We start from the raw sequence: 24,716 nt of genomic DNA, 5'->3' as shown, positions 1-24,716 counted from the left end.
TCATTTAAATAACCATATTTTTTCATGATTTTTAAAACACAATGTCTCACTTGAAAATTCTTGACTGTAATGCCACAATCTCTACTCCATACTTAATAAAATAAAACACATAAAAGTAATTTTAAGCAGTTGCAAAAGTTAACATTCAATAATGAACGAATAGCAACCTCACTGCCTTTATTTGTTTTCAAGTTACTGTATGTTGTTGAGATAAGTTGCATTGCCTTAAAAATGATCAATTAATTTACATTAATCAACTAGAAAGAACTTTGTAATGGGCATTCTGTGAATAAACTGGAAAAAATAAACACATGGTTGAATTTAGTATTCCCTGAAAGAATTAAAGTAGCCTTCTGTAATAAAATAAATAACTGCAGGATTTATATGTTTAATGCCAGCCAATTCAAAGGTTTAACAGAAATTACTTTAAACATGTCACTGGTGTTTCCTTCTCATAAACATTTAACATGCACAGTGCTCTGAAGTCCTCTATTACTGCAAATATTTCAGACTGAATGTTTTCAGGTGTTCAACCAAAATAGAACATTAAATATGGGTAGCTTACTGAACAAATATCACATTTTTAAAAAAATTATTTCATATATGTAATGAACAAAGTAATCCAGCACCCACTAATTGTATATAGTATATCACCTTTAGTTGCGATGACTGCAACCAAATTTTTTCTTATAATTTAATATTAGTCTTTCACATCCCCGTGAAACTGTAAAACAGCTGTCACTCTATGTTGTTTATGAACATGGGCAAAAGTGCTACTACCCTCCTACTATTTAAAATAAAATAAAAATTTCCATGAAATAAGTTGAAACTGACAAAAATTATTTGGCATCCACCATTCTTTATATTAGACTCCATAGAGGACACAGCTAACATTTGAATAAGGACTTCACATATTTAAAAAATGAAACAAATGATAATGGAATTGACAAAATTATTGGTACCCCATAAAACTTAAAAGTGACAACTGGTTTCTGGCAATAACTTAAGTAGATTAATTACTCTAATTAGTATCATAGGTGACTTCAACCCAATAATCGGTTACCCATCCTTTTTGAATGGAGCAAAGTCCTCACTCAGCTGAATTGTGTCATTGTGTACATCACAATTAACATGGACAAGAGAAAGAAAAGCAGAGATTTTCCTGAGGAGGAAAGAAAGAAGGTGATAGCCATACATTATCAAGGTAAAGGTTACAAGCCTTTCACCAAAGAGCATCATGTTCTTGTGACCAAGGAACAATAGTTAATATTATCAAGAAGTTTAAAGGTCCATGGGACTGTAGCCAGCTTCCCTGGACTTGATCCCAAGAGGATTAATGGACCCTGGACTGAACAGATAGTTCAAATGGTGGAGAAAGAAGCAAGGGAATTAAAAATAAAAGCTTCAGGCTGACCTAAAAGATCAAGGTCCACTTTAAGTCACACCATTACTGTCTGAACATAAGTGAGCTGCATGGTTAAAGACCCTGGAAGATCCCACTTCTGAGACACAGACAAAAAAAGACCAGACTGAAGTTTGCTAAACCTCATGCTGATAAGTGATACTCCCTCTGGGAGAATGTCCATTATGTAGATGAAACTAAATTAGGATTTTTTTTTGGTAAATTACAGCAACTTCATGTCTGCAGAAGATCCTAACAAAGAAAAAATACAGCATTGTGAAATATGGAGGAAGTTCATTATTGTTATGTAGTTGCTGTGCTGTCTCTTGAATCCGTGCATGGCACAATGAAATCAAGAATAACTATAAAGGCCATCTAGATAGAAATGTAATACCCAGAGTCATAAAGCTATGTCTCAGTCGGAAATCACGGGTCCTCTAGCAGGATAAAGACCCAAAACATACATCTAAGACCACCAAAAAATGGCTGAAAAGAAAATATTGAAATGTTCAGAAGTAACCTGCTATGAGTCCTACTCAGGATTCAATTGGGCATCTGTAGAAAGAGCTGAAACTCTCAGATAGGATAAGGAACTGAAGCTCTTTGCTCAAGAACATTGGGTAAGATTGACAGGAGAGAGGCACAGAAGTCTCAATCAGAGTAACAGAATGCGCATGATTGCAGTTATTGCCAAAAAAGGGAGTGCTACAAAATATCAAGCTTGGACTCCCACTTTGCCAGTGACATTTTCATTTTATTTTTGAAATGTTAAGTTCTAAATCAAAATCAAGAGCTCTATGAATTATGGAATAAAGATTTTGGTTGCCAAATACTTTTTGTCAGTTTCAACTTGTGGTTCTTTATAGTTGTAAGGTACCAATACCTTTAGCCACATCTACAAAGTTGGGGAAACCTATTTGTGACCTTTAATAAATTTTGATTTTAGAAAAACAACTATAAAATGCAAGGAAAATAAAAATTGTCAAGGTTTCTGCTTCAACTACATATCTCAGTAGTTTGTTCAGATTCTTAAAAATCTTTGCATAAAGAAGGGCTTCCTGCAACTTAATATGTTATAACTACAAAGTAATTCTTTGGATCCTGTTCAGAATTTTAAAATTAGTGATATTATTCAGTCCTATTCAATTGAATTTAGCTAACATTTCTAAAGTGCACTTTGATGTATACGCTTAGCGCTCTATACATATTACAAATAAAATTAAGTTAAAATAAGAACAAAATTAAATGTAACAGAAACATAAGAAAAAACATTAAGTGTGTATAAAACATATGAGTAAGTTTTACATTCAAGTTAAATTTGAACTATTACAATAAATATAAAACATAGAAAACATGTACTAACCACTCAGCATCATCTTAACCAAAAACGCTTTACCCACTTCTCTCATTTTCTGTTTATAAAAGTTTCATTAACTTAAGGTATGCTTAACTAGATTATCTTTTGTTGTCCAAAGACTATCAATTAATATTTGTAAGATTTTTTTACTTGATTTTCACTGAAACAAAACAAAATGCACCACAAATTTTGACACCTCTTCTGGATTTAATTATACTTTGTAAGTTATTCTAGCTGAAATCTAAATTTATTTTCTCTTGCTGCCTTACCTGTTTTAGAGCTTTTTTGGTATGTTGCTGAGTGGAAGACACAGACTTATTCTGCACTGCTGCAGTGGTGGGATTTGTTTCGTTTTCGGAAGACTGTTCTTCAGGTAGCTTCATAGGACATACTGGAATGATAAATGATAAACAAATATTTCTAGCAATTCCTTTCGGCTTTCTCTGAAATTAACTAAATCATGCCTAGGCCAAAAGGTTCAACAATTATGCAGAGATCTATGGTTTACCTGGATGTACTATAGTATAGTGATCTGCAAGTATGTTGGACTAAACATGCATGCAAAATAATAATCAGGTCATGAACGAGAAGAAAGCAAAGAGAATGCAGAAAGATAAAAAAATCAATAATAAATAGTAGGTAGACAATAATCAACAATTCAGAATAAACTGAAAAGAAAAGAGATCACTATTGTACCTGGGAATTAGCAGAGACAATTTCGGATGTGAAAAATAATTTTGAAAAAGATGGTAGAAAAATAACTTGCGCAGTGAAAGAAAAACTCACATCTGTCAGTGAAATCACCAACAACCTTCGGGGAAAATGGGCAATGGGACTATACTGATCACAAACACCTTTGACTGAACATTTATAAATGTGCCCTCTGGATTTCACGTCAAAGACCAGGTAACAAATTAATGACAACTAGAGGGATGAGGGATGGAGATCATGTACAAAGAGTTAACGACAGAAAATACTAAGGTGAATGCCAAACTAAAAGGATGAGAAGAGAACAAACTGAAGACCATCAAAAGTACATGGTGAATTTAATGTCACTGTTTAGAGGTACATGGCTGCCAGTAGAACCATCTTACTTATCTCTACTGCATGTACAAGATTCATTACCCAACACTTCTTCAACTAGCACAGCGACTTAGAACACACTGCCAAAGAAAGCATGGAGTTCATCAATAGTAAAAAGTAGAAAGTGTTAAACTAGCAAAGTCAAACTTCTGATTTAAATCTGCTCAACCTCGTGTTTCATTTCCCCCAAAACAAACAGTAACTAAAATGGCAGTAGCAAGAGCCTTGTGTTGTGTGTCACAGTTACGACATCTAAAAGATTTACAATAGAATTTTAATGTAACATAAATTAACAGTATATACATGCATTCCCCCTAAGCCAGAATAGATCAGGATTGGCTAGGCAGACATAAAAAGATATTAAAAGATAACTTATTCAAATTTAAAACATAAATGTGTGGAAATATCGAGAAAATGCCATTCTGTACTTTGACCTAATATATTTTATGTAATATACAGAGAATACTGCCAAAACAGCTCAACATGTACACAAGAAATAGTGTGTCACTCTACTGATATGTAAAATCAGAGTCTTAAATTGGGTACTAGAAATACACCTGCAAGCAGCACTGAACAATAAGAACAAGCTTGGTAAATATCAGTTTCTGCAAAGATCAAGCTGATTTAATAAACATTTACACATAACACTTAACATAACACATTAAATTTGGAGACCAATATTAAGATAATGCAGATTTGCTACTTACAACAGTCAGTCATTGTCCAACCTGCTATAACCTAACACAGGGTCACGGTGGTGTGCTGGAGCCAATCCCGGCCAGCACAGGGCACAAGGCAGGAACAAACCCTGGGCAGGGCGCCAGCCTACCACAGGGCACACACAAACACCCACACACCAAGCACACACTAGAGACAAGTTAGGCTCGCCAATGCACCTAACCTGCATGTCTTTGGACTGTGGGAGGAAACCGGAGTACCCGGAGGACACCCACGCAAAGACGGGGAGAACATGCAAACTCCACGCAGGGAGGACCTGGGAAGCGAACTCAGGTCTCCTAACTGCAAGGCTACTTACAACAATTATTTTGAAATCCAGCTTTTACAATTCATCGGGCAAACATGCATTCATAAAGCAGTGTACAGTATATGCAGCTTTAATAAAATATCATGTTCATTTTTCACCCATGATGTGTTTTAAATGATCTTACGTAAATGTAAAAAAAATCTACACCTAGAAAACCAGAATACTGCTTGTGAATACGCTGGTACTTATTCACCCTTGTACAGTATACTGTGCTGAGATTCATTATATAATAGCAACATTTCAGATATCAAGCATAACCCAGTTATGGCTAGGATTTTGAGTATGTTTTGCTGTGTTTTTCATTTTTTGTCAATTTCATTATTTCCACTTAGCCCCTAGTTTGTTCTCTCTTTATATTTTTGATATGTTTTGGTCTGATCCCCATTTTATAGCAAATGACTTATTGGTCAGTTTGCCTGCTGTGACATTAGTTTTCATGCTTGTATTGTTTGCCTCTCATATTTAGGTTTTAGATCCTCAGCTTGTTACAGTTTTAATTCTTTGGTTTCTATAATTGGATTTTATTCTTTCTTAAGTTGTCTTTTTTTCTGTCTCTTTTGCATTTTAAAATTCTGTTTTTCTTTTTTTTTTAATAAACTTTACTATTATTATGATAAAGACTAAACCAGGGCTTTTATGGTTCCCCTCTCCCATTTGAACAACATAAGCTTTGGTTCTTTTTCTTCTGTCTACACTGAAAAGCCAGTTATATTTAGTTTGGGATCCATACTTACTTTTGAGGCCTAGTGTTTATAAGTCTCTTTGAAGGCTTAGTTCTGGAGGTGAAGTCTGATTCATTTAATAAAAAATATTTTTAGGTTGGGTTAAAAATAAAACAATGCATTAAAAAAAACTCAATCAACTCTATACCCCAGGCATGGCTGGATATTCTGCTTTAAAGGTCCCTGGAAGAATTGTCTCAATGTCCCTGCCAATCAAGTCAAACAGTTGCCAAAGGCAAATGATTTGTGCTTACTCAAAACAAAATGTAGAAACACTCATTTATTCTATGTACAGTAGATCCTCAAACACAAATGCTACTGGAGACCATAGTTATAGCTCCCATAATAACTTTAATTTGTTTGGCTCCTGTCTGGATACATTTTAATTAAATTAGTGACAGATTAAAAAATATACTGAAGATGGATAAGGAACTCTGAAAACCTGTCAAGTCTCTCAGAATCAGCAGCACTGGGTGCATTAGAGGTGTGCTCAATGCACAATGTACCCATGGCCCCAAGGTTATGTCCAACACAATATCGTAATATCGGAAGTGACACATTGACAAATATACCTTCTTCCTGTTAGCTAGCCTGCAATAGATCACATCTATTTCACCTCTCTCCTTTTACTTCCAATAATCGATTTTTGAAAATGAAAGAAGTACTGCTAAAAAGCACAACAATAGCATCAAAACTGGATAAAGAATATGAAATTTTTGAGGAGGAATTACTTCATAATGAGGAAGGTAAATTTGTTAATCTTCTTATTCAAGCATGCTAACATTTTTGGCTATTCTGTTTTTGTTATATTTAAAATTAGCTTGCATCACAAGATGGCCGAATAATCGAAAACAAGATAAATTATTTATAATCTTATAAAATAACCACAATTTATCACTGCTGAAAAGGAAAAATGGTTAAAAACACAATGTTTTGGCAGTAAAATCTTTTTAACTTTCTTTCATTTTCAGCATGGAAATAATCTTAAACCTTTTTATTTATTAATTTTTTTTTTACTTTTTAACTTCGAAGATGCAAGCTGACACAACCCTATATTAACTCAATGATATTTTATATATGTTTACCTTGCAACATTTATCTTTGAATTGTTTTCAAATGTTTTTTCATGTTTGTTGTATGTGAGTTATTAAGTTCTTGCCACAAAACGTCTGAACATACAGCATTTAAACTTACAGTTCATATTGTTAGTAAGAAAAAAATAATGAGGCTATGTCAAGTTGTGTAAGCTGACCAGGAGCCGGTGCCATTTCACAGTTGTGTTCCATTGAGAAGTGACCTACTGTGCTGTTTTCCATTAGCATAGACTCTCACAACATTAATGCAGAGACAAGTATTTCCCTTTTAAAATCTGAGCCCCAAGGCAGTATGACACCATCTTTGCATGTAAACTTTATGAACTCATTAGATTTGATGTGTTCGATAACAAACATACAGTATATGCTGCCATGCATGGCATATTAAAAATGTGGTCATTTATCTATTTTGTTCGTTTGGATCCACTTTCTTCTGTGTGTTCCGTCACTGCAGAAAGTTAAGCAAGTTTTATGCTTAGAATCTAAGAACTGAGGCACACTATGGAAGCATTTGTTTTTCAATTTTCCCATTGTTTAAGAAAACTGGAAGAGAGATATCTGCTGTTGATGCCACTGACAAAAAACTACCAGTGTAAAAAGAGCTAATTTATATGTCTTGCTAAATACCTGATCTCTAGAGCTTTATAAACAACTGTATTTTGTGCAACACACTAACAGTATAGTCCTATCCACACAAGATCTTAAGGTGGTGGAGAGGAGAGCAGTGCAGTGAGAGTGCTAAACCCCAACATTTAGTCTAATTGGTTGCACTGGTATGAAAGGGAGTGTGCTCCATAATGGCTAGTTTCTAATCAAGGCTTCCTGCTTTCAGACCAAACTGTTGCCTAACAATGGGCTTAACTTACTCACATTTTTTGGTTCAAGCATAAGAATAAACATCAGAAAAGATTCTAAAATAATAATAGATTTACATAGCATCTCTTACATGCTCAAGGCACTTTACAGAATCTTTATATATATATATATTGTCACACACGTGCAAATAGGAGGACATTGTGTGGACCAAGTAATGGTAATTCCACGCCAGGCCAGGGGAGTGCGGGGTGCATTAAACCTTCTCCTGCTATCTCTACAGACCAGCCGCGGGAAAACCTATCTGAATCAAGAACGTCATTTCCAGTTCCGGCACCTAGAAGAACGTCACTTCCAGTTCCGGTGCCTAGAAGAACGCCACTCCCAGTTCCGGTGCCTAGAAGAACGCCACTCCCAGTTCCGGCGCCCAGAAGATTGTCACTTCCGGTCCCGGCTCCCAGGCTGATGTCAGAGAAACATCACTTCCGGTCAACCTACATCACTTTCAGTTAACATACGTCACTTCCTGTTTGACCATTTAAAACTGCCATCTTTTCAAACCTTCACCAGTTCTGTTTTGGACTCCGTACTGTCATCATCATTGAATGAACTTAAAAGAATCCTTTGCAGCTAGGAATATTATACGGATGGCTGCCCCAAACTTTTTCTACATGTGTCGAGTTGCTTCTTTTTACAGTGGTGTAGCCGGCAGGATGATAGACTCCAGGAGAGAAAGGAGGATAAACCTTAACCTAGGCTCGACACACGCTCATAAACCAACAAACTATCAGATGGGTAAGTACCGCTCCCGAGTTGCCGAGTGGGCGTCAGTTGGGGCGTGTGGGGGAAAGCTTGAGTATGCTTCGACCCATCATCCTTTTAAAGGTCTGCAGAAAAATAGCCCCGGGAACCACAGACTAGAGCCAAGTGCGTCAGGGGATGCCTTGGGTTCTTATCTTGGCCTCCTGGGTGTGGGGACTGCCTCATCATATCCCACAAAGGGCAAGCCCTTTAATGAAGATGGGAGAAACCCAGGCTGGCAGGTAAACATAATGGCCTGGACATTTAACCCCGCTAAAGCAACCAGAAAACAGGCCGTGGCTTTATGGGCTAAGGTGGTTGGTTGGCTAAAACCCCATGAAAATTCCAGCCACTAAATAGCGGAGCAGGTGGCCTGCACTTTGTTGCTCCGAAGCCTACCTGGGAAAATCGCTCAGCCGACCTGAGAATATACTGATATTGTCTCACTAATTGAGACAATAGATCACATAAAGGCGGAAACCGGCTTGGGAGGGTCAGAATGGGACTCTGATGAACCTGGGCGTGCTTGCGTCCCTAATACAGAGTCCCACGGCTATAATACGAAGCATATTCAAGTGGACTCTGAAACGCGCCGGCAGGCCCTGCGAAACAACAAAGGGGTCTGCGGAGTAATGTGGGAGGAGGCGCGGTGCGCTCTCGCTAATCCACTGGCTTGTTCGCATACGGGAGAAGTGCTAGTTAATGGAATTAAAGTAATTGCTTTATTTGATTCCGGAAGTAACATTTCCATTGTTGCCTGCCATTTGATATTACTGCGACAGTGGTGTAAGAATAAGACCTGCATTACCTGTATTCACGGGGATGTTCGGTATTATTGATCCGCCAACTGCTTCATATGTCAGGACGGCATAGTTAAAAAGTTAATGGTGGCCGTGATGGATAATCCTCCTTTTCCCGTGATACTAGGAAGAGATTGGGTCAACATAAATAGTGGTGATTCAGGCACTCCTCCTTGATCACTAGGTCTAGTCACGGACGCTGATTCTGCGCACTCAATGTCCTCCACGCCATGTTTACAGCTGGCAGAGGAGCGAACTTTGGCCTCTGGTGATGACGGCGAAATACCAGGGACGTTGCAACCCGAAACGTCATTAACAAGCGCTTTGGATGAAAACCCGCCCCTTTAGATCGAATCCGATCATCTCTCACGTCTGCAGTTTCAATTCAGGCAGACGCCGGCTTTATTTAAAAGGGAGCAATGGAATGATGACTCCCTTAAATTTGCAGAGAATGCAGTCGTTCTAATAGACGGCCAACGCACCTCGCATCCAATACCACAGGGTCTTCAGATTGTGCTTAATAATAATCTGTTATACCAGGTGGCAGAACATGAGGGACAGATGAGGTCACTGTTGTTAGTACCGCGGACTTACCGGCGACAGGTCTGTGAACTAGCACATACCCATCTCCTGGGAGCCCATTTGGGTCCCGATAAAACACTTGTGAGAATTAAGCTCTGATTTTTTTGGCCCGGAATTAACGAGGAGGTTCGCCGCTTTTGTACATCCTGTCCGGAATGTCAATTGAGGCAAATTCCTAGGAGGGACCGTGCTCCTATTATTCCCTTACCCTTAATAGATATCCCTTTTGAAAGTATTGGGGTCAACCTGGTGGGACCCCTAGAACCCTCAGCCAGAGTTCATAAATATATATTGGTCCTGGTAGATTATGCTACTCGGTTTCCAGAGGCTGTTCCGCTGCACTCAGCTACTTCAAAAGCTATCGCACGGGAATTAGTTGGGGTATTTGCACGTGTCGGAATCCCTAAAGAAATCCTGACGGATCAAGGGACTTCTTTCACCTCGCAGACGTTCAGGGAGACTGCCAAGCTACTTCAAATAAAACACTTAAAGACCGCAGTATATCATCCTCAAACCAATGGTCTAGTAGAGAGGTTTAATCAAACTCTCAAATAGATGTTGCATAAGGTAGTCAATGAGGATGGAAGGAACTGGGATCAGCTCCTCCCCCTCGTCCTTTTTGCATATCGGGAAGTTCCACAAGCCTCCAGGGGGTTCTCACCTTTTGAATTGCTATATGGACGACAACCCCATGGCATATTAGACATTCTAAAAGAAGGATGGGAGGAAGAGGCCCTCCCATCAACAAATATATTAGAGTATATCGCACAGTTACGCGATAGATTTGAGAAAATTAGACCCATATTAAAAAAACATATGGAAAAGGTGCAAGCAGCTCAGGCCCGATGCTATAACCGGGGTACGTCTCTGCTGGAGTTCCGCCCGGGAGACCATGTCATGGTTTTAGTTCCTACCTCTCATTTCAAATTACTGGCTCATTGGCAAGGCCCTTATGAAATTAAGGAGAGGAAGGGGCTGGGCGACTATTGGGTGAAACAACCAAATCGACGACCCAGCGAGCAGATTTATCATATCAATCTGCTGAAGCGTGGAAGGACAGGGATTCCGATCCCTCTTCCGGACAGCTCCGTTCTCTCTTCGCTCATCAATTACACCTTAATTTCGGAGATAATTTGACTCGCCAACAACGTCAGGAGCTCGTAGCAGTTATCCTGTCTGTCCTTGAGGTAGTCAGTGAAAAGCCAGGTCGGACCTTTCTGATTGCGCATGAAATTGTGATGAAACCTGGGGTTATAGTCTTGAGAACGCCCATACAGAATTCCCGAGGCAAAAAAGGCTGAAGTGGAGTTGGAGATCAGATGAATGTTGGAGCTAGGTGTGATTGAGGAAAGTTATAGTCCCTGGTCCAGTCCTATCGTTATGGTCAGTAAGCCCAATGGAAGTTGGAGGTTTTGCAATGACTTCCGTCGGCTTAACCAAATCTCCCAATTTGACGCCATTCCGAAGCCGCGTGTGGATGACCTCCTCGAGCGGCTAGGACATGCTAAATTTTTGACGACTTTAGATATGACTAAGGGGTACTGGCAGGTTCCCTTAACAGACTCCGCTAAGGAAAAGACAGCGTTCAGCACCCCTAGCGGTTACTGGCAATATCGTATCCTCCCATTTGGATTACATGGGGCACCTACGACCTTCCAGCGTCTAGTGGATAAAGTGCTCCGTCCTCATAATTCATATAGTGCTGCCTACTTGGATGACGTTGTCATCTATTCCAACATCTGGGAGGAACACATACTGCAGCTTAAAGCTGTATTGCGGACACTGGCAGAAGCTGGTCTTCGTATCAACCCGAAAAAATGTTATTTTGGGTTGGTCGAGGCCAAATATTTAGGCTATCTAGTGGGCCGGGGTATGGTGAGACCACAGTCTTCTAAAATAGATGCCATTATAAATTGGCCCCGTCCGATAACCAAGAGGCAAGTTCAGGCATTTCTCGGCTTAGCGGGTTACTATCGCCGGTTTGTATCCCGGTTTTCCGAGAGAGCTACGCCCTTGACAAACCTCACAAAGAAGAGTCGACCTAATCATGTGGTATGGGATGAGATATCAGAGGCTGCATTCAGTGACTTGAAACTTACGTCAACTCCTATATTAAAGGCACCAGATTTTTCTTTACCTTTCATTCTCCAGACGGACGCTTTGGACACAGGTCTTGGAGCCGTGCTGAGCCAGAGTGTCGATGGAGCTGAACACCCCATCATGTACCTGAGCCGGAAACTGTTGGATCAAGAAACTAGGTATGCAGCAGTGGAACGGGAGGCTTTGGCTATTAAATGGGAAATTACTCAGCTGAGATACTACCTCTTGGGACGTGAATTCACTCTTGTGACGGACCATGCACCCTTACAGTGGATGGCCTTGCACAAGGAGTCCAATCCCGGGTCACGAGGTGGTTTTTGGATCTACAGCCGTATAAGTATTCGGTTGTTTATCGCCGGGGAGTTCTGCAAGCCAAAGCCGATGCCCTTTCTAGATGCCACGACTTCTTGGACCAGTACGCCCGACCTGACAGGTCTGGGCTGACAGGGGGGCCATGTTACACACGTGCAAATAGGAGGACGTTGTGTGGACCAAGTAATGGTAATTCCACACCAGGCCAGGGGAGGGCGGGGTGCATTAAACCTTCTCCTGCTATCTCTACAAACCAGCCGCGGGAAAACCTATCTGAATCAAGAACGTCATTTCCAGTTCCGGCGCCTAGAAGAACGTCATTTCCAGTTCCGGTGCCTAGAAGAACGTCACTTCCAGTTTCGTCACCTAGGAAAATGTCACTCCCAGTTCCAGCGCCCAGAAGATTGTCACTTCCAGTCCTGGCTCCCAGGCTGATGTCAGAGAAACATCACTTCCGGTCAACCTACATCACTTCCAGTTAACATGCGTCACTTCCTGTCTGACCTTTTCAAACCTTCACCAGTTCTGTTTTGGACTCCGTACTGTCATCATCATTGAATGAACTTAAAAGAATCCTTTGCAGCTAGGAATATTATACGGGTGGCTGCCACAAACTTTTTTCTACGTGTGTCGAGCCGCTTCTTTTTACAATATATATATATAAATATTTCATAGCTGACTAGAAAGACTTGCTAACACTAATTACTTTTTACAGAAAAAATAAGATAACACAGCATAACATTTGCAAACCTTCTTAATTCAATTCAGGGTCAACAAGACCAAAGCCCTTTAATGGCAGCACTGGGGGCAAGGGAAGAACCAAACCAGGACCAATTGCCAGTCCTGCACAGGTTGCAGTCACACACAAACCCACATTCACACTCACATGGGGTCAATTTAGAATCAGCAAGTAACTTAACCTGTAGGTCTTTGGGGACGTGGAAGGAAGACTAAAGTGCCAACAGGAAAACATTTGAAGAAACACCACATTGACAATGACTGAGCATTAAATTTCACCTCAAGATACACAAGTTATGTAAGTCACTAATGGCATTCACTTACAAAAATGAATATATATGCAAAATGTACATGCAGTATATTTCATGATGAATGATTTGATAGTTTTAACAAGGTGCAACTGAAAAGCACACAATTCCCCACATGGATTAATTTTACCCATTTAATCTCAAATAGATTGCTGATTTCTTGTCACACTAATGACAAGCGGTGCTGGAAATCTGCAAGTGCTTTGATACATGTGAATATGTGCTATTATAAACAGCAGCTTCCGAGGAAACTGCTGCCATCAAAGAATGAAAATGAATCTCTTGAATCCATTTATAGTGTACTGCCTAGAGAAACAAGTAACATCCATGTAAGACACTGAAATTCCTCTGTCTGAGACATTTATAATTCCTGAGTTTTAATGAATGAAGATTCACTAAGAAGACACAACAAAAAATGACATGATTCATTATTTATGTTTATTATGTGAATCAAAGCTCATTTTGTTAAGCAGCAACAGAGTAGTAAATTGAAAAAACAGAACAGGTCTGAATTATCATAGAGCTCAGCATTAAGCAATCTCTATAAAGATTTACTGCTAATGTAGTTAAAATGTCAGACAATAGAAAAGATTCATTAATAGTCACAACACTGCATCAGACTAATATATTTTTTAAGACGCAGACATCAGCTACAAACCTCTAAATTACTTTTCATTTTAAAGACATGAATGATTATTTAATAGGAAGAGAAGTATATTTATAAAATTCTGCACACTACTGTATCAAGTCAAACAAAAGCCATCTGTTTTTTTAAACCACATTTTCTATATGACTTAACAGTCTTGAGCCTGCCAAAACTGAAATACATAATAGTGTCCAATCAGAGAGTTTGAAGGGACTACTTACGTTGCACTACACTCTGGCCCCTCACTCCCAAGAAAATCAACCCCTCTCCAAACCGAAACATATAAGAGAAATTCAAATCCTAAAGCGTACAGCTTTCATAGCACAAACACATGTATACCAGACAGTGATACAAGTACAGTCATGAAAAAAATAGAGTGCACCCTCCTTCAACTCTTTGACTTCAGGTTTAAATCATAGTAGTACAGTCATCACTAAGTTTTATAAACAGAGAAATCTAATCTCTGATGACAATCAAAACATAACAAATTTCAAGAGCATTAAACATAAGTAAATATTCAGAAACTATTCGGGAAAAAATAAGTACATCTTATAATTAGGGCTGCACAATTTCAGGGGGTCCTCGGGTTACAACGTCTTAAAATACAATGTTTCGAGCTTACAACACTCACTCCCATAAAAACTTAAAAAATTGAGATGTGAGAAGGAATAAAAGGTAAGAATTTTTTCTGTCACCACAGTACAGTGTATAGTGCAGGCAGGGTGCCAACCTACCACAGGACACACACAAACAAACACAAACAGACACAGCACACACTAAGGCCAGTTTAGAATTGCCAATCCACCTAATCTGCATGTCTTTGGATTGTGGGATGAAACCGGAGTGCCCGGAGGAAACCCACGCAGACACGGGGAGAACATGCAAACTCCACGCAGGGAGGACCTGGGAAGCGAACCCGGGTCTCCTAACTGCGAGGCAGCAGCGCTACCACTGCGCCACCGTGCCGCCCTACAGCACTTCTTTGTACTGTTAATTTAAATAAATAATCACAACTATAATATCAAAGGCAATAATTGTCAATTATTAATTTTGTCATAATTGCACCCCTAACTATAATTTAGGTAACTAGGGGGCTTCGCTCGCCAACTTCTATTTTTGTTATTCCGGATACACACTTTTAAGATTTTTTTTTTCTTTGAATTGTTGCTATTTCATTAGTTTCACTTTTATTTCAGAACTTCTGTAAAAACAATATTTGGAATCTTTTGAGTCCCAATGTGCTGAATCTTTTTAATGAGGTCAGTGAGACGTGTTTAATGACTTTGTACCATAATTCAGGATAGGTTTCTCTGTTTGGAATTTCAGCACAGACAAAACGATCTACATCATCAGCAGTTAATAATTTGTTTTGCAAAGTAACTAATAAATGCATGTGAGGTAAACCCCGTTTTTGAAATTCTCTTGACTTAAACTTCAAAGCCTTACAATGTTTACATAATTCTGACATATCACCTATGTCCATATATTCAACCTCTACTCGCCTCTTTTCATTATTTCTCCGAGTAATAATTTCTCTTTCTTTGTGCTAATGCAATGTTTACTTTCTTTGTTTTGACACTGTCATTTTTTTCTGCTTTCATATTCTGTATCTTGCTCTGCATGTGTTTCGTGCCTACATTTTTTTTGAGTCTTTTGAATTCCAGTTTTCATTAACTCTAACCTGCTCTGCATGTGTTTGGTCCCCCTTGTTTTTTTTTACCTCTTTATGACATTTTACTTTGTTTTCTAACTCTTCTAACTTATTTCTGACCGCGCTTTATCCTGCTTTTGTTTCAATGACACCTGGTCTGTGGTGATTACTTTCCCTTTTTCGAGTAATAATTTCAGTTTGTTTGCGCTATTGTAATCTTTACTTTCTTTTTTTAATACTTTCTAATTTTCCTACTTTCATATTGTTTAACTTTCTCCACATGTGTATTGCGCCAACATTTTTTTTTTTTGAGCCTTTCGAATTCCACTGCTTTCATAATCTCTAATCTGCTCTGCATGTGTATAGCGCCAACGTCCGGATTGGACCTGCTTTTATTTCAATTCCACTTGTTCTGGGCTGATAAATGCTTTCCTTATTTTATGAATTTCCACCCAGATTATTCTTTTTCTCTCCAATGCTTTTGAGTCTCTTTTCTCCGCACTGCTCTTTCTTCTTTGCTTAGTCGTCGATGTTTCATCTATAACATATTGTCCTTATATGCTTTATATGTGCTGAGAGCCCTGGATCTGTGTGTGCTCAAAGCCAAAACACGGCTGAGTGTGTTGCTGCCCGTGCTGTTATTTGGTCGTAAGTAGGGTGTGTCTTGCAAGAATCTCATGTTCTACATCATCGCGAGATGGTCCTGGGTCAATCTTTTGGCACAAATTTTCATGTTTAATGTCGCTCCGTGGCCAATCTCTTTAGTCTTGTGGGTCTTTTAAGTGTCTTCCATGATCTTAATGTGAAGATCACGTCTTGTCACCTTACAGTTTCTCTCCAGGATTTGTTTTTATAATAGAGAGACATGTTGATCTACCGTGAGCAGCAATAACTTGAAGTAAGCATTTTCTGTAAGAGTTCATCAGTCTCCCAGATTATTTTGTGGAAGTTTTGGCCCAATCTTTACAATTTCAGTTCACTGATGTTTGATGGCATTCGTTTGCGAACTGTAAAGCTCTCTTTGGTGAAGATCCCACCAGAATATCGCAAAGCGACTGAGGTCGGGACTTTTACTTGGCCATTCCAACACCTTGATTTTTTTTCTTTTTTTAACATTGAGAATAGCTTTCAGAATTTGATTTGTTGCCATGCTTGGGATCATTGTCCAACTGCATGACCCAATTTTGTCCCAGCTTAAGCAATCAGACGGATGGCCTCACATCTGACTCAAGTATATTTTGGTATAAAGTGAAGTTCATGCTTATCTCAATGACTGCAAGTTTCCCGTGTCCTGTGGCTGCAAAACAAGCCCAAATCAATACACCAAAGTATACCGTTCCAGAATTTGTATTGTTCATTCAGAAGCAATCTGGCAAACATAAGCCATGCTACCTTATTCATTTTGGAGAGACGGGACTTTATCCTTGACACCCTTCCATGAAAGCCATAGTTGTTCAGTCTTTTTCCAATTGTACTGTCATGAATATTTAACATGTTCACCAAGGTCTGTTTTTCACCTGTGTAGTTTTTGTTTTTTTTCTTTATTACTCTTAATATTAAACAGTTTATCCTTGGGCCGAATCTGCTGGGACATCGACTCATGGAAAGATTGACAACCGTGGAATGGTAAATTTGAAATTGTTTGGAAATGGCTTTATAAAATGTTCCAGACTTATGAGCAACGACAATTGCTTTTCTGAGGTCATGGCTGATGTCCTTTCTTCTGGACATCATGGCTGATGTCCAAAACATCAACTGCTAAAAATTCTGCTTTTAAAGAGGTAAATACAGTTGTTGGCAATAGACTAATCATGTGCATTTGATTAATAACATCTGGCTGCTAAATACTCTGTTAATTATTGTGAAGTTGGAAGGGTGTATTTATTTTTTCCAACATGGTTTCTGAATGTTTGCTTACTTTTTGAAAGTTCAACATATTGAAATCTGTTATGATTTGTCAACTAAAGGTTAGATTTCTCTGTTTAAAGAAGTTAGTTATGACAACACAATTGGGATTTAGACCCTGATTAAGAAAAGCAAAAGACTGAAGGAGGGTGTACTTTCTTTTCCCCATGACTTTATACCAGTCAAAAGACAAAAGTCTCCACCAAAAGTAAAGTGACTGGTTACAGGAAAAAAAAAACCAACAACCCAATGACCTGTTGCCACTAAAACCATCAATTAGTATGCAACACAAAACACTATTAAACTAAAACTTACTACATCGTGTGATGGGTGGCCACAGCCATTACCCAGCCTGGACGACAGCTGGCTGGGAGGACCAGGGAGAGAGCATCTCTAGGCACTAGCTTCCCCAGGACGCTAGAGGGCAGCCCCCCTGGGTGGCTGTGATTACCATGGATTCCCTCAGGGCTCACTGGGAATTGGAATTTGGCAAAGCCCTGTTGGGTTCTGTGGGGGCCGCCAGGGGGTGCTGCACAGCCATAAATTGGGCTTTCAACACACCTGGGAGTGATCCCAGGTCTGATTAACAAGCCACCTGGAACACTCCCAGGATCAGCTTAAAAGGAGACGCCTCATTCCATTCAGGGAGCCACAGTCAGAAGGAAGAGGGATGAAGCTTGCCAGGAGGAGTGAAGGTGGAAGGAGACAGAGAGAAAAGGAAGATGAAGTACTGTGTGTATGGGACTGTGTCTTACTGGGCTGTGTACTGAGTACTGCATTTGAGAAATGAGTGAAAAGTGTTTGCCATTGTAATAATAAAGGCTTGTTTTGTGCTGCACTTTGGTCTGTGCCTGTCTTTGTCGGGGTTGTGGCAGTTGGTTTCCACAATAGTAATACACTTTAAATTTTCACTTCCAGGTTTACAACATGAGAATATGTTTTTGTACTGGACAGAGGTGGTCAGCGAGCCTTTATTTACCTCATGGCCAATCTATGCAGACTTTGCTCCTTCTACCTGTTATTGTGTAGATATTTTCCCCAAATACTCAAAACTGGCCAAGTGGAGCTGTGAGGAAGTAACAATAACTAAACAACAATACTGCCTCAAGGATAATAAAAGAAAAAAAAATAAAATTGAGTTAACATAAGCATATTAATGAACACATTAGTCTTGAAGAAGTAAGATCAATGTGATTACTATCTAGGGAAATCTTACGGGACAGAAACATTAAGGATCAAACACAGACACCATTAGTGTGTCTTCAATTGAAAAATGACCACTAGTTGGACTATTGGTTGAGCTGATCATATTATAAAATATTAATACATTCACTTTATCTAAACAACCTACATATTTTAATAGAATAATTCAATGGTTATTTAACGAATTCCAAGTATGTGAGACATGTAAATTATATCACATCTTTTCCACTGTAGAAGCAACTCCCATTTCTATTCACTCTTTTTAAGACCTTTGACTGTTCAATCTACACTGTAAGATGGCCAGTCTCTCTGTACTCACAAAGTTACGTTACCTATGACAGTAGAGCTAAGGACTCAAGGTATGTGTTATGTGCATTTTCCATCCAAGAAGAACATGTTCAGTCCATCAAGTTTGTTTGTTAAGATATTGGCTAAGTTTTCTAGTACCTCATTCAAATACCTTTTAAAAAATTGTCTCTTCAAATACTTGACTGATTACTTTGTTTCAAATTTTATTGTACTGAAATGTCTTCAAATGTACTCTTCTACAATTGTGGGTAATTTTATTCAATTGATTTATCTTAGCATACTTCCTAACTTTTGTCTCTCTCTAAATTGTGAGATGCACACTTATTTATTTTGGTATATCTCTTTTGCATAATACACTCCTCACTTTTAAAGCACTTGTGCACATCTCTCTAAAAGCCATGCCACATTTGATGATTTTTCAGCAATTTCAGTCATTGCCCTCATTTACATAATCTTAGAGAGTCAGAGGCAGAATGCTTCAGTGAATCCAATTACTTAATCTGACATACCCAGCAACTCAGTCCAACTAGTACACAACTTGCTTCACACTCTCTTTCTCCAGTGCTTGTTCAATCTGTTACTTCCGCTTTCACTTTACCATCCCCCTCTAAATGTCTAAATTTAAAAAGTAGTGTTCTCAAGGGTTGTGGAGGACCTTTTTTTTGAAGCTTCTCTTCTATGTAATGCGCTCACCTTCATTAAAGTGGTCATTCTGTCTTTTAAATACTCTACAGATTTTATCAAAAAACAATCTTTTTAAATGCAGTCACTCTTAAATCATATGGCATGTTTCATTCTAAAGTACCTCTTTTGCATTAAATAGTACAATTCATTAAATATTTATTTCTTACATTCTCTCTAACTACCAAATTGCTAGTGATTATACTACATATGGCAGTCCAGTCATCATTCAAGGGCTTGTCTTTCTCCCAATATTTGTGAAAATCAAGACACTGTGCAATAAAATCCTGTGAAGGTATTTCACATACAGCTCAAGAATGTCTTGCATATTTGCCTTATCAAATATCTTAGTTAATGTAAAATTGCATGGTAAACTTCATATGAGATATCACAGTATGATCAAATTCTCTATTATAAAAAAAAATCTTGGAAGGAGGTGAGACGCGATTTTCTCAGAGAGACACTTACACGTCCTGTAAGACAAGACTTTGTGCCAAAAGATTTAACCATGTCCGGGGCCAGAAATAAAAGAGTAGATTACAAAGTAGAACGTCATAAAGAATTCAAAAACATTGGCATGGTACACATGCAGAGCAGATTAGAGATTATGGAAGTACGAAAATTCGAAAGTCACAAAAAAAGGATAGTAAAGATCGCATTAGCGCAAATGGAAATTAGTACTTGGTGAAATAATGTATTAGCGAAAATAGATCGAATATGTTGTTCGCATTTAAACCTTAAGTCGTAGACTTGTAGATAGTCTAATTCCTGTTGCCATCAGGGAAAAAAAAAGTAGTGTTTCTTCCTAATGAAGAGGAGTATCCGCGAGAATAAAAAGATTTGTTGTTTGGTGAAAGTGAAATCCCACGAGAGAAAATTTCAAGCCCCGTGAGACAGGAACTTATGCAAAGAGATTTGGAAAACTCCTGCCCATATAACCACGCACATGGTTCAATCATCTCATTTGTGTGAATGCTATTGTCAAACACATTTCTTGTGGAGAGAAAGAAATGATATTCACTCATGGGTAGTTATACGTTGCGTTGTCATGATGTAATTCCAAACACGTAATCAAAATTAAATGCGATACTGATGAAAAGGTAAAAGCGAAAAGAGATCGAATATATGGACATAGGTGATATGACAGAAGTGCGCCGCACGAGATGCAGAATACAAGGAACGACAGCAGCAGCAAGTCAGCAGCTGATTGAGCAAAGAGGAGGTTAAAAAAAAAACTATTTGTTTGCCATTGTATCACCGTTTAAGAGGGGGCTTCGGAGGAGCGACCGCATCTCCTTGGGGTGCATTTAGCCCCCGTCTTGACACCACGAGCGGCTGTGACGCGAAGTGGCTGGTGTGTAGCGCAGGCCGTGGTGAGCAAAGATATAGAATTTCTAAAATTATGCATTACACAGAAAAAGCAGAATGTAAAAACAAGTAAACATAGTATGATGACACTGTTAGGAAAATTTTTATCCATCCATCATTACCTGTACCCAATCCATCTTACCCACATTCATTCATATTATGCCAATTCACAGATGTTAATTAACACAACCTGTGCATCTTTGGGGTGGTGGAAAAAAGGCAACGCTTCCCTTTGGGTGGGGATGGTGGATTCAACGACAGGAACACACAAAGATAGGGAGAATGTTCAAATTCCACAGACAGTGACCTTGCCAGGCTTAAAATCTAGACCTCTAAGTAAGAACAGTTAAATTTGTTTAGGCAGGTGTTACGTATCAGACAGAGTTTATCTCAGGTCTAGAATTCACCCTGGTTTTTTTGTTTTTTTTAAATACTTCTGAAGTCATTGTATGAAACAGTTTTCACTATGATTACTCCACAGCAGATAAAAATTTATTTCATAATCTACATGAAATCATTTAGATCAATCTTTACTTTTTATCATGATACAGATACATGATACATTTTAGGGGATACTTTAGCCATACATATATGTCTTGTCCACACACCTCAGGTAGGTAGCTTACTTATCTTTAAGATTCACATCTCTGCTGCACATCCGGAATTTGAGAGATACGTGATAAGAAAACATTTTCACTAGAGTCAACATTCTCTCTAATCCAAAAAGCCACTGTACATTTGGCAAACACACATTCAGCTTTGTAGTGCAGACTCTCTGGGGTTCTATGATAAGGCTTTTCTGTATAGCTCACTGGGTCTAAATACTGAAATCCTGGATAAACACTCATGCAATGTACATTCCACAATACGATAAAACTGACATCCTCTGATCAGTGACACTATGTTTTCTCAGCTTGTTTTATTTATCCTTGCCTTCTGATGAACAGTCTGACTGACTTCACATATTCAGAACTGTGTCTGTGAACTGTTACTGCTGTTAATTGCACTGTAAATTACTTTGAAATAGTGCTTGTTATGAATGATTTATCTCTACATCCGTTTAATGTACTCAGTTAATCCAACTAGTTCAGGGTCAACTGTCCATCTTCAATAGGAGGTGGAAATACAAAGCACACTATTGCAAAAAATGTTCCATAAAATATGCTTTTAGTAGTGATAATTATTACATTAACATATATTTGTAACTCAAAACCATCCTCATCCCCATGATGGGTTTCTGTTTTTGCATTGCTGGTGGGTATAAAATTCAGATTCCTTGGACTCCCAGTGATTTCTGAATTGCTGGCCCTGTTTTTATATTATGCATAAATGTAGAGTCTGATTTCCTATTCTAGGTACAGACTCAATATTTGCTCAGCAGCTGTTTAGTTGAAATTCTATAATGGCTTATATAATAAAGATAAAAATACTCTTATCTGTGTCTTCATTACTGCTAAGAGTTTAGCATCTAGAATCCCAGACGTAATTGGCTGCATGTATTACTGGTAAAAGGATTAAATAGTGCTTTCACATTGACATAGACTGATTTATCCTTTTTGTAAAAAATTACCTACTAGAGTGGACATGCTTATCTGTGAATTACTCTACACTAGGCTGATTAGACATAAATTAATTTCATTCAACCTTGTAAGGACTTTGAAGACCTTAGGCACAAGTCCCCTCAGTACACAACCTGCCCTAATAGTCCGCTAATTAACTTAGCATTCAAAGAGCACAAACAGTAACAAAAATCCAGAGAAAGAATGAAACACTCAATAAGTTTGAAAAGCACTGCATGAAACTGGATTGATGGATGCTGTGAACTGCAGGTCTTTTAAGAAATTTTTGCACTTTTCAGATTGCATCAGTAATTAACCTTTATACCAACATCTGTTGTAAATGATGACAGAGAACAAATGGCTCTAGGTTTTATAGTTTCAATCTTAATATTCAAAAAAGGGATGTTTATTGACAAGATATAAAGGTATGAGAGAGACTAAAAGAATATCCAGTTGTCTTTTGTCCTCTTGGTTTCCTCAGACTGTGATCTCTAGTACAGACACTAGAATGACTCACTGCTGATGTGAAAATCAGAACCTCTAAAGCAGTGATGTGTTCTTTATGCAGCTGCCAAAAACAGAGGAGATCAAGTACCACAGGATATTTTTCATGAGTGAGGGCACAAGTAATACACAGATCAATCAACTTGTGTAGTGATAGCAGCTTTAATGAAAATATACTGTACCAGGTTATGGTGGTAAATGTCTTTTAGTGTTTGTAAGAAATGTAAGATAACTAATCAGAAGATGAGTTTCTGAGATTCAAAAACTTTCGTGATATGCGCCTCAGAGGACAACAGCTTTAAGCACAGCTTAAACAATTGTAGAAATGAATTCTGAACAGCGGTTATTTGTCTATTCTTTAATTTCCATAGTACATTCAGACTGGTGGTGGCTTTGTGGCCCAGTCAAGTCTCTCTTTTTTTTTAGCAATGGATTTTTTGATTACCACTTCCCATGTCAAACCTGCAGCTCAAAGTCGTCTCTTCACAGTTGAAAATGACACTTGCTTACTTCGACCACTGTCTTGTAAGGCACCTATTACACAAGCTGTTGGCTCGCAGAAACCTGTCTTCTAATTCTGCTGTGGCTTTGGATCTACCAGAACTGTTCCTATGATAGTTTCCAAGTTCATTTTGATGTTATTGAAGAATGTGACACTGACCACTTTTTGTTCTGCAGTAAGATCAAGCTGCAAGTAAAGAGGTTGCACCATTCAAAAAAGGAGAGCAGATCTCGTATCGACATCAGAAAGACATATGACCAAAAGAAATTCCCACACATTATATAAAAATGACTCTCAGGCCCACCTAATGTGCACACACAAGATAGATAGGGATATTATCTTAAATGCTGAGATTTCCTGCTTTGGTGAAATCAATGCCTTGCATGACCATCTTTTTGCGGAAGATGCTGCAATTATCGCTCATTCAGCTGATGACCTGCTCAATGGTTACTTCGGTCTCACCATTAGTCTGACAAAAACACACGTCATGAGGCAGGACATGGACCATTATTCCAACATTAACCATCCCAGATTTCCTCTCACTTGAAGCCAGGTTAAATAAACATATCAGTAAGGCTGCTGCTACCATGTTCAAACTAAACAGAAGAATGTTGAGCAACAGCAGGCTGACAGAACATATTAAGGTCCATGTCTACAAATCTTATGTCATGAGCACCCTCCTTTACAGCAGTGAAACTTGGACAATACATGACAGGCACGAGCAAAAGCTTAATGCCTTCCACATGCGCTGCCTCCAGCGAACCCTCAACATCTCTTGACAGGACAAAGTCTGCAACATTGCTGCCCTCAAGAGGGTTGGGATCTGCAGCACATACATGCTCCTGAAAGAAAGATGAATGCGCTGGCGTGGACATGTCACTCGGACAGGTGTAGGCTAATACCCAGGGATCTATTATATGGAGAACTGGTAAAGGCAGACCACAGTATTCCACTATTCAAAGATGTCTGCAAGACAGACATGAAGGCCAAAAGCACAGACACAGATACATAGTGCAAAAAGGCCTATCCTGTTTCAAAGAATCAACTGCTCAACAGAATTAGGTGAAACATCTAAGAAGAAAGGCTAAACACATGACAGAAAAACCGGCATCAGATTTTGTCAGTACCAAGTGTAGTAGAGACTGCAATTCCCGCATAGACCTGCTAAGTCATAAAAGACGCTCCATTAGAAACTGAACACAGCGTTCAAGTCCAAAGTCTCCCCAGACTA

At 38.7% G+C, this 24,716-nt stretch overlaps 1 protein-coding gene across 3 annotated transcripts in view; it reads right to left on the bottom strand.

Annotated features, from left to right (window-relative positions):
* The window catches only part of LOC120530197 (putative Polycomb group protein ASXL3), a 262,912-nt gene that overhangs the window by 92,253 nt on the left and 145,943 nt on the right, over nt 1-24,716 (bottom strand). For 2 of the 3 annotated variants that reach the window (XM_039754458.1, XM_039754459.1), the window contains one exon: nt 3,029-3,150. The exons of the other annotated variant lie outside the window; for it this stretch is intronic. In XM_039754458.1, coding sequence (XP_039610392.1) covers nt 3,029-3,150 — 122 coding nt within the window. The remainder of the gene's footprint in view (nt 1-3,028; nt 3,151-24,716) is intronic. 3 annotated transcript variants of the gene reach the window in all.

This window comes from Polypterus senegalus, chromosome 5, assembly GCF_016835505.1.
Source record: "Polypterus senegalus isolate Bchr_013 chromosome 5, ASM1683550v1, whole genome shotgun sequence".
In the NCBI taxonomy this organism is placed as follows: domain Eukaryota; kingdom Metazoa; phylum Chordata; class Cladistia; order Polypteriformes; family Polypteridae; genus Polypterus; species Polypterus senegalus.
This window is presented reverse-complemented; position numbering and strand designations above follow the sequence as displayed.